The 10867-nt window shown below is 51.2% G+C and overlaps 1 protein-coding gene across 1 annotated transcript in view; it reads right to left on the bottom strand.

Annotated features, from left to right (window-relative positions):
* The window catches only part of LOC104121799 (CD5 antigen-like), a gene marked incomplete at its 3' end in the record, with an annotated part of 9455 nt that extends 2070 nt beyond the window's left edge, over positions 1–7385 (bottom strand). Inside the window, exons 1-7 of the mRNA XM_009633844.1 lie at positions 7355–7385; positions 5551–5574; positions 4130–4462; positions 3406–3735; positions 2667–2996; positions 1794–2123; positions 211–326 (exon numbers count right to left, since the gene is read on the bottom strand). Coding sequence (XP_009632139.1) covers positions 211–326; positions 1794–2123; positions 2667–2996; positions 3406–3735; positions 4130–4462; positions 5551–5574; positions 7355–7385 — 1494 coding nt within the window. The remainder of the gene's footprint in view (positions 1–210; positions 327–1793; positions 2124–2666; positions 2997–3405; positions 3736–4129; positions 4463–5550; positions 5575–7354) is intronic.
* Between the last annotated feature and the right edge of the window lie 3482 nt (positions 7386–10867).

Below are 10867 nucleotides of genomic sequence, written 5' to 3'. Positions count from 1 at the left end.
GGCAGGTAAAGCAGGGCACCTGCCCTGCGTAGGCTCCCTTACCAGCTGTGTCAGGAATTTCTCTTCCATACATGGCAGAAACCTCCTAGACTGTTTCTTCTCTGCTGTGTCGTGTTTCCAGCAGATGTCCGCTAAGTTCAATTTCCCCACAAGAACAAGAGCTAGTGATTGTGAGACTTTTGCCAGCCGCTTGTAAAATGCTTCACCTACCTCTTCATCCCGGTTGGGTGCTCTATAACAGACTCCCAGCAGGATATCGGCCTCGATGGCCTTCCCCCTCATCCTTACCCATAAGCGCTTGACCTTATCATCACATTCGTTGAACTCTGTACAATCAAAACACGCCCTAACAGACAGAGCCACCCCACTGCCTCTCCTTCCTTGCCTATCCCTTCTGAAGAGCTTATAGCCATCCATTGCAGAGCTCCAGTCATGAGAGGCGTCCCGCCATGTTTCTGTGATGGAAACTAAGTCACAGCATCATATTCATTCATCACATAACTATTCATCATGTTAGACCAACAGCTCCCTGCCCAGACAGCAGAGGTCCACCGGCAATTTAGGAGACAGCAGACGTTCAGTTTTAGTGGAACTTTATTGATACTTTGTGATCTTTGCTTCTCAGGGGGAATAATGTGTTGAGCCGGGTTTTCCATCAGTGCAGTTGTAACCAAGTTTGTAGATCCTCTAAAGGATGAGAGAGAATGGTTTTGCCAAACCCTGGATCCCGTTATGGAACACTGATGGTTCTGCAACATCCCTGCCCTTTGCCTTCTCAGCCGAATCTTGCTGGCCTATGTTTCTGCGGCAAGATGGTCCGGTGGGGACAGTCTCGCACTTATGGTGCTTCTGGCTCCTCTGGGTTCTTGGTAACTGCAGAGAAAGAGAACACGGTAAGGCAAAATCTGCTCTCGGGAATCCTCTGACACCAGGATTGCCTGCCAGAAGTGACAATGACTCTGCTCCCAAGGAAGGTCTGTGGGTTGGGTTATACCCGTATATTCAGGGCTGTTGGGAACCCGAGACCTGAGCTTTGGACAAGGTGCTGTGGGAGCCAGGAGAGGACTGCGTGAAGAGCAGGCTCTGACCTGATGCACAATGCAACTGCTTGGATCCAGAGGACTGCAGCACATGGTCCTCACAGCACGACATCGCCCAGGTTAAATCCGAGACACTGCAGTTCTGCTCCTCCGTAATGAAACCAGCCAAAGACCCCCAGGGATTCCTCCCTTCACCCACGCAGGGCCTGTCCAAGCTTCTCTCCCAAGAAACAGGGCATGAGGAGTCAGAAACTCAGCTCCCAAGAGCTTCAGAGAGTCCAACTCAGACAGTTATTGAGTACTGAGGGTGTACCGATAGAGGCCTCTCGCCCCAGACACCGTTCCAGCTGTCCTCCCCTTGCCTCCCACGGATGCTCGTCGTTGCTTCCTGCCCTAGAAACTGCCCTATCTTCCCCCTTTCTGCCCTTTACGAGCATTGCCCTATAGAAAAGTCCCTGGTCAGCATCTCCCTGGCAAGATCCATCCCATAGTCAGACTGTCACTGGTGTGTTTGCCTCTGCTCTGCAGTAGCCCCTCTCCCACCGGCTGGCCCCACCACGTCTATCTTAACCAGATGCTCTATGCTCCCTGCTATACCCATTTCCATGCCTCCACCAGCATTATCCTGAGCTGGGGGGAGTGTCCTGCCCCGTGATTCCCCTTCTGCACCCTGCAGTCCAGCCTGCTGGCTCTGCTAGAAGTGTTTGGCCCTGTCCCCACATCGCTTCAGATGTCTCAGGGATGCATAGTTACCTGCACAAACAACATCAGCATCTTCTCCGTGATAGCAGTTGTGTTCACCCCATGGCCTGGCCTGGCAGTCAAAGATGCTCTCTTCTGTCCCGTTGCATCTGACATCGTCCAGCCAGATGACGTCTGGCCCTCGCCCATAGCGGGTACCTCCCAGAGCCGACAGCGGTGGCCCACAGCCCACCTGCTTGCACACCACCTCGGCGTCCTTCATGTCCCAGTGGTCATCACACACACTGCCCCACTGGTTCTCGTGAAGCACCTCGACTCTCCCAACACACTTGGTTGGGCCACCCATGAGCCGGACTGGCCCCTCCTCAGGAATGTCCACCTCTGTACCAATGCCCAGAAAATAAATGTTAAGGGAGCGTCCTACACACCCCACTTCCTGGGGAGAGCTTGCCTGCTCGGCAGAGGCTCAGGTGTCTCTGAGCACACTGCAGATATGGCAAGGGCTGGGCTTCTCTGGGAGTGGGGAAGGAAGACAGAAAAGCCAGGCAGAGGGGCTGTGGGCAAAGGGCAGGAGGAAGCTTTCCTGGTCTTCACAGATGGCTGCAGGCTCTACTGCGTGTCTCCTTCAAGGACTCCGATTATGCTAATCACCATGCAGCCCAGAGGTGGGACAAAGGACCAGAGCAGCCCCAGGGAGGAGACGATTTAATGCTGCCCCTGGCTCAGCTACATCCACGTGTCCGCCCTGGGTCCTTGGGCAAGCACTGCACCCAGTGGTGGGATGAGTTCATCAGCTGCATCCCTCTCTTGGTCCCACCACTAGACATCCACAGAGCTGCACTGGGGCTTGCAACCATATGTGTGGTGGGATCTGCCTATCTTTCTGCCCAGCACGTGCGGGATGGGGCACAGAGAGGGGGTTACCTGAGCATTCCACGCTGGCATCTTCCACGTGGTTGCAGACATTGTCTCCCCACGGCTTCGCCTCACATTCGGTGAGGGATGCTTCTGTCCCTGTGCAGTTCACGTTGCTGAGCCAGATCTGGCCCTTCCCTTCCCCGTATTTAGACTCCCGAGGGGCCGATACCGCCGTCCCACAGCCCAGCTGCCGGCACACAACCTTTGCCTCCCGTAAATCCCACTGGTCATCACAGACGGTCCCCCAGATGTCCTTGTGAAGCACCTCAACTCTCCCAGAGCAGCGGTTGGGGCCACCCTCCAGGCGGACTGAAGTGGAGATGGTGAGCCCTGAGTCTGCAGGCACAACCAGAGAGGGCATGCTCAGACTGTGCATTGGTGTGTGTCCCTGCCTCTTCCCCAAATATCCCTGCCCTGCACACAGCAGCCTCTCCTCCACAGCTTTCTCCACACATGACACGCAACTGTCCAAGCAAGAAGCACAACGGCAGTCTTAACCTCAAGCCTGAGCTGAAGAAACGTGACCACAGAGCACCCCAGTGAACCAGAGGAAAGAACCTCCCAGTCTGATGCCCTCTTCCATGATGTGAGGGCCCCAGGTCACCCCCAGGACTATTAGGTTCCTATCAACTCAGTAGGAGAGTGTTCTGTAGGAAGCCCGTGTTCCTGCCCAAGGTTGTACCCTCGCTGGCTGTGAGTACACCCTAACGCATGGCTGGCAAAAGCAGGAGAATAGAAGGATTACCTGAACAAATTGCACTGGCATCTTCCCCGTGGTAACAATTGTGCTCTCCCCATGGCCTTGCCGGGCACTCAGAGAGAGCAGCTTCCAGCCCTGTGCAGTTCACATCATCCAGCCAGATGGTGTCAAATCCTCGTCCAAACTTTGCTCCAATGGGGGCCAGCACCGCATCCCCACAGCCCAGTTGCTTGCACACAACTTGGGCGTCATTTAGATCCCAGCTGTCATGGCACACGCTGCCCCACTGGTCATCATGAAGTACCTCAACCCTCCCAGCACATCGGTTTGGGCCTCCCACCAGCCGGATTGGCCCTGGCTCAGGTATTTCTGTTCCTGCCAAAAACAAACAAGGGAGAAATTTTGGGACAAGTCCTGTTCCTCTGATCACCTGGAGAAAGCAGAATCTCCCATGATGCACCAAAACTGTCTCTGCTCATCCCAAATGCCCATCAAAGGCTCCCTTCCTAATGTCTGGCTTGAGAAGAAAAGTTGAAGGGAAAATGCTATCAGCATGGAGGCTGTCAGGGGAAGAAGGGGACTATCTGTGTCCTCTCCCAGCTCTGCAGGTTGTTCCAGGTCCACGAGTGGTGATGCAACTTCTCTGGATCAAGAGGGGTAGGAAGCTGGAGCTGAACAAAGTCATTCCGGATGGGTCAGAAATTGCACCCTGGCTTATTTCAGGCACAAGGGCCAACCTGGCATGAAGTAGAAAACACCTGGGGATTACCTGAGCACTCCACACTGGCATCTTCCACGTGATTGCAGACATTGTCTCCCCACGGCTTTGCCTCACATTCAGCGAGGGACGCTTCTGTCCCTTTGCAGTTCAAGTCGGTCAGCCAGATTTGTCCTTTCCCTTCCCCGTATTTAGACTCCCGAGGGGCTGATACTGCCGTCCCACAGCCCAGCTGCCGGCACACAACCTTTGCCTCCCGTAAATCCCACTGGTCATCACAGACGGTCCCCCAGACGTCCTCGTGAAGCACCTCAACTCTCCCGGAGCAGCGGTTGGGGCCACCCTCCAGGCGGATGTCAAGTTTGGTCGTGTCTACATCTTCTGAAGAGAGAAGACACCCCAGGGTGAAGACAAAACAAGAGTCTTCCTCCCCAGTTAGGCTGTCTTTACCGACAAACCAGGAGGAAGAAAAGCCCAGGGTATTCTAGCATCCCAAATCTTTGGCAGCTGGGAACTGGGCTTAGATCAGGGAGTGACTAAAAGCCGCAGGTGTTTGTGGAACCATAAGTCTGTTTTGAGATACAAATCACAGGGTTCATTTTCAAGTGGAAAGAGGAAGGTGCTGCCCCCCAAAACCTACCCCAGCATTCAGGTTCTGGGTAGGTTTCCCCATAGTTAAGGCCAGTGCCTCCCAGAAAATGCTGCTGCAAGGACTGGAAGCAAGGAGGAGAGAATCGAGACACTTCTATCTAAAAGAAGGGTTGGGTTTGCTCAGCTATTGGCCATGACTGCTGGGTGCTGTTGTGGACCTACAGACAGTCAGCACTCGGGAGTGGAAAGGACCTACTCAGTCCTGTTCCTGCTCTTGAACCCACCAGGACACACAATCCTCTCAAAACCTGCATCCAGTTTCCAAAACTCCAATCACAACATTTTTTGCCACACTAATATCAAGAATCAAATCTCTCCAGATACCATCGTCCCTTTGCATGGACCTGGGGTGTTGTAGCGGGAGAAATTTAGGGCCTGAAAAAGTGCCAGGGTCTGAAACATTGAAGCACCTCCACATTGGATCGTGGAGCCAAGCGTACACCAGGCATTCCTCCATCTCATGGATCTCAGACCTCAGCATCGAGGATATCCCCACTTCTAGTTTAACTTCGCTAAAATTAGCAGCTGTTTTGTCAATGTTTTGGATTTGTACTACTCTTTTCAGCCAGAGATCTCCAGCAGGTACCAGCTGCACCTCACAGAGCATACAGGAGGTAGAGTCAGGTCTTCTCCATCAGCTAATCAGGAGAATGTGGTTTACAGAGAGATCATTGGCCACAGAAACGGCTTTCAGACCAAGGTCTCTTGGCCCTGAGCAGCATATTTCAATCTCTGGATCAGACAGCATTGTTCTGCATGACATTTTAGGATAGCTGTGTGTGCTGACTCATGCTCCACTCTCCACTGCAAATACTGCCCTGCCAGCAGGACTCCCACAAGGGACGCTGAAATAGAAGAAATACAGGATGTTAGTCTGAGTCTCAGGAGCTCTGCAGAGCACAGAGATTCAGGACAGCAAAACACTGAGCAAAAGGCAAGACTCTGTGAGCACCGTTAGAGCCCATCACTGCTCTCCATCTCCCAAACCCAGCTGGCAATGAGCTTGGCTGATCCTAGTGCACGTCCACGGAAAAAGAGTTGAGTCATGGCTGATGCATACCAATCTCATCACTTGATAAAGAGATCAGATAAGGAGAGAAAACCTAAAAGAAAAAAAAGCCTACTGGTGAAAAAAATAAAAATTGGTTTGTGCAGATAATGTGAAAATACCATAACAGAGCAGCTGGGATTCCTCTTGTCCAGGCTCAGGCACCTGCAAGTCAGTGTCCAGAAAGATTAGATTAGATTAGATTGGATTAGATCAGACTATCTAGGCTGCTGTGACAGCCAGTAGAAAGTGTTCAGTCACGGCTGATGCATACCAGTCTCATCCTAGGGCTGGGGTCCTGAGCAGATGGTTGAGTTGGGGCTGGAGGTTAACCCCAGGGCTGCTGTAAGTCCTGCAGACATTAATGGCAACAAAGAATTGTCACAGGAACAGCTATGGGCCTGCTAATGGGCTCGCAAAAAGAGGCACCTTCAAGGTGGAATGCATCTGGAGACTTGTGCAAAAAGACTGTTCCCATTCAGATTTCCCCGGGGATTCACTCAAGCTTGAGGCAAACCCTGGGAGGGAAAGCCTGAGGAAAAACTTGTCAGGATCCGTTATTCCTGGAAACTGAGGAGAAGGGAACTTTGTGCCCACTGTAGGAGGTCAACAGCAAAGAAGAGCTCAACACAAACAACAATTTCTGCTCTTAAATGCAGCAGTCTGGCAAGATCCCAAGCATTGGCCAACAGCTTTGCGCAGGGGCAGAACTGCTGACACCAGCACAAGCATTAGCACTATTGTCCAGGTAAGTCTGTTTTCTATCTGACTTGGGGTTTTTTGTTTAAGCTACTTTTAAGGTCTATGGGTTGAGAGGCCTAATGGTTATCTCCCTTCTCTGTAAATTCTAGTTGCATTCAGCTACCATATCACCTTGGGAGCCGGAAGTGCCCAGCCACGTACAGTAGCCACCAAGGACGCTCAGTGCCTCTGCCCATTGCCACCAGGTTTGGTCTCATCCCCCATGCATGGGAATGAAGGAAGATACAAGGAAGAATGTTTTTATTGTGCGAGTGGTGAAGCACTGGCACAGCTTGCCCAGAGAGGTGGTAGATGCCTCATGCCTGCAAACATTTAAAGTCAGGTTGGACGGGGCTCTGAGCAAGCTGGTGTAGGTGAAGATGTCCCTGCTAACAGCAGAGGGCTTGGAATAGATGTCCTCTAAAGGTCCCTTCCAACCCAAATCATTCTATGACTCTATGAACCCACACGGGCTAGGAACCCACAGCCGAGAAACAGGAGCAGGGAACACTACCGTGTGTGCTGCTGTCTTTGGTCACGAGGGCTGGGACTCAGTTCCCAGATGAGACACTTCTCAAGGTGCCTAGGTATTGGCGTCAAGGTGTAGCAGCATCCAGCTGTCTACCTGTGGCTGTCTCATGACATCTGAGGGGATCTGAGTGTCCACACTCAGCTATCGGATATGGATCAAATACCCCCGATTGCATTTCAGTTCCTCTCAATGCCCCATTTACTTTGTGCCATGGGCTGTAGAAGAAGCAATAGCGGAAGAGGAGAAGCACTGGCAAAGAGATGCCAAGCCAAAAGCAAAGAGAAAAAAATCCCAACTCACTTACCGCAGAGACATGCCAGGAGGACAAGCCTCATGTTGGTAGCAAAGATAGTGTCTCCACAGGAGAGCAGGGCAGGAAGGAGGTAGGACATGCACCCAGGGGACTGGCTATTTGAGAAGGCCCCTTGTCATGGCTCCTCCCCTCCACCGAAAAACCTCACTCTGTGCCCCATGGCAGGTGCTCAGCAAATACAAAAAGCCAAGCCTCTGCCAGGAAGTGACTCTTGTGGCATGAGCATCAAGTAAACTGCAGGATTGTGAAACAGGGCTGTTTCGAGAATGTTCTGTGCAAACAAGTCCCCTGAGGACAGCAGGTTCTGGACCATCAGTGGCAGGGATGGGGGCAGACAGGGGTTTGCAAGTTGCCTTCCACGTCCAGGACTGGCTTCAGGCAGCTGCAGGAACAGTGCATCAGCGCCCAGGCTTAGCTGGGAAAATGGGTATGATCCCATGTTGCTAATGCAGCACGAGAAGATGTAAGGAACCTTTCTCCACTGCTGAAAGCAGTGTCTTCCAGAAGTGGAAGTTTTTTCCAGTTTTCCTCCCATGTTTGTCCCAAGAGACGGGAAGTCTTTGTGAAATTTGGTTACAAGGAGAATTGCACCTCACCCTCCACCACTCAGCTAAATCCTCGACCTCTGGTTGCATTTGCACTGGCTGTCTGGGCAAGGTTGGCCCACAGGACCATTGCTCAGCATTGCCTTGAAGAATAGAGGCAAAATAGCAAAACAGCTCCGCTGAGCACACAGAAAATATGCTTTACCGCTGAAGACACAGAGGAATATCTTTCGTACAAACCTCAGGCTACCCAGGACCATGGCCTTCTCAAAGACATGCACCAGCCCAAGTTTAAGTCAGGTCCATATTCAATTCAGTATCAAAGCTGTGTGTGGTGGAAGAGAACATTGCATCCAACTGAGAGCAGATGAATCATAGAACAGTTTGGGGTGGAAGGGACCTTTATAGACCATCTAGTCCATGCCCCCGGCAGCAAGCAGGGATATCTTCAATTGCACCAGTTTGCTCAGAGCTCCATCCAACCCAACTTTGAATGTTTGCAGGGACGGGGCATCCACCATGTCTTTGGGCAACCTGTGCCAGTGTTTCACCACCCTCATTGTAAAAAATTTCATCCTTATATCTAGTACGAAACTACCCTCTTTTGGCTTAAAACCATTGCACCTTGTCCTATCACTACAGGCCTTACTAAAAAGTCTGTCCCCATCTTTTTTATAAGCCCTCTTTAACTATGGAAAGGCCGCAATCAGGTGTCCCCAGAGCCTTCTCTTCTCCAGGCTGAAGAACCCCAACTGTCTCAGCCTGTCCTCATAGGAGAGAATACAGATGAGCTCTGTCTCTTAGCATTTGAAGACTGGTCTCATCTGGTTGCTTAGGCTTCACTTTTCCTCACTGAGGACATTTTGATTCTCTCCATCTCTGTCCTGTTTACTATGCTTAGATAGACGTCACTGCCTCCCTTCTGGCCAGTCTGTTGGCCAATACCCTTCCTGAAAGCTGATGCACACACCCAGCCGCTGATGTGCAGCAGAGAGCTCAGCACTCCTGCGAAAAGGCAACGGTCACACAGACATCTCATACGCGGGAGGACCCCCTGTTCCAGAAGTCTCAGGGGAGGTTTGGTTTTTTCGCAATACCCAGAGGTTGTTGAGCCACAGCCTGTTGTGCTTTGATATTGATCCTCAGGTTCTTCCCACTTGTGGGAAATCTGGCTGGTAATTCCTGGTCTGTATTTGTACAGTCAGTTACTCACTTGATAGTTAATCCCAACAAACCGGTATTCGTTGATAACACTTTGTGTGTTATCTTCTAGGTGGCCACAAATAGAAGTATTGGGTTTGTGCTCAATGTTTGTCCAGGAACTGAATTTAGACTGAATCTTCTAAAATTCTTTGGCATTCTTTCCTTCCCCCGTCCCTTCTTCCCTCCTTTGTTCCCTCTTCCTTCCTCTCTTCCTTCCTCTTTTCCTTCCTTCCCTTACCCTTCTTCCCTCCCTCGATCCCTCTTCCTTCCTCTCTTCCTCCTTTCCCTCCTTTCTTCTTCTCTTCCTCTCTTCCTTTCTCTCCCTCTTCTTCATTCATTTCTTCGGTCATTCCTTTCACTTAAGATCCAAGCGGATCAAAGTGTAATTTTGACCATCTAGGAAGGCTTGGAGCAACTGCCTGTGCATGAGGGTCCTTGCATGGAGTGAGAGCCCTTGTAATGTATGACAATTCTTGACATTCACTGTGGCTTTCCTGAAATGTTCTGGACTTTCCCAGCATCCTTCACTTGGAGTAACCAACAATTCAGAAAGATATTTCTCTTTTCTCCCTGCTGACCTGTTGAAAACACAGTCCTGCCCAGCCCTGATGCCTCTCCTCAGGACGCTGTGAAGATAACGCGAATTTCCTGATTTTCCTTCAGCCGTACACTGGTCCTGTACATGCACACCAGGGAAGGCAGTGACCTGGGCTGCTTCAGCACCAGAGCTGTCAGACAGTTCTCGACATGGAGCAGCAAAGACCCGCTCTTTATTTCACCAGGCACTCAATCTCTTCCAAGGGAAGCAGGGCCCACGCTCTCTTTTAATAACATCATCAATTTCTCAGGCATGCCAGGGTCAAGCTTTAATATCACCGGCATTCTTAGGGTGAAAACTCAACCCTTTATCCTTTCATCATCAGAGCTGCTGTGTTGGACGTGGCTCTGTGGACCGCTCCATGCAGCCAAGGCACGAACCAGCTCACGTTCACACCGTTGAGGGTTAGCACCACACAAAGGGGACTAGCTGTGCTCATTCTTCATGGCGCTTGGTTTGGATAGGCTCTTTGTCCCATGCCTGAGGATATAATTGCATTTTTTGTCAGCTCAAAATGTTTGAGGGAGTAGGAATTAATTTTTTTGAAGCCTGACAGAGAGTTGTTCTCTCTAGAATGAAGAAGGGATGTGTTGGGGACACTGGGGAGTGGCGGGGAAGTGTGTGCATGGGGAGGGCAGGGCTGTCTACAGTGGAGCTGCAGCTGAGAGAGGCCAAAGCAGTCTGATACATCTCTTGTCTGGGATGGGCTCTGGTGTGAACTGTCCCGCAGCTGGCTCTGTCTTTCCCTGGGGAAAAGGTGTGGTTTGGTCTAGAAGAGAGGGTGGGGTAGGATCAGCATGTGTGTCCTGTAAACACAGAGAGAACAAAGCAACAAACCAGTTAACAAAGATCTGGTGTGGGACCTCATGTCTGCACCCTGTGTCAAGGTACAGCTGGTTGATCTGAGGTGAGAAGGCCTGTAGAGATGGGAAGGATGCTCATCTGAGGAGATGCATGCAGAGAGAAGCGAAGCATGCTCTGTTTGCATTGTCCCTCTGGAGGCCATAGAAACGCATTCCCTGAGCATGGCAATTGCTTTCTATGGCTTAACGAGGGCTTTGCATTTATGAGCGAGTTAGGAGGAGAAAGGGTAATCATGAAACCGAACGCTCTTTTGCTGGAACAACTGCACTTGCTGTATTGTCTTTGGGCGTTTCT

This window comes from Egretta garzetta, unplaced genomic scaffold (assembly GCF_000687185.1).
Source record: "Egretta garzetta isolate BGI_Z169 unplaced genomic scaffold, ASM68718v1 scaffold192, whole genome shotgun sequence".
Classification (NCBI taxonomy): Eukaryota; Metazoa; Chordata; class Aves; order Pelecaniformes; family Ardeidae; genus Egretta; species Egretta garzetta.
This window is presented reverse-complemented; position numbering and strand designations above follow the sequence as displayed.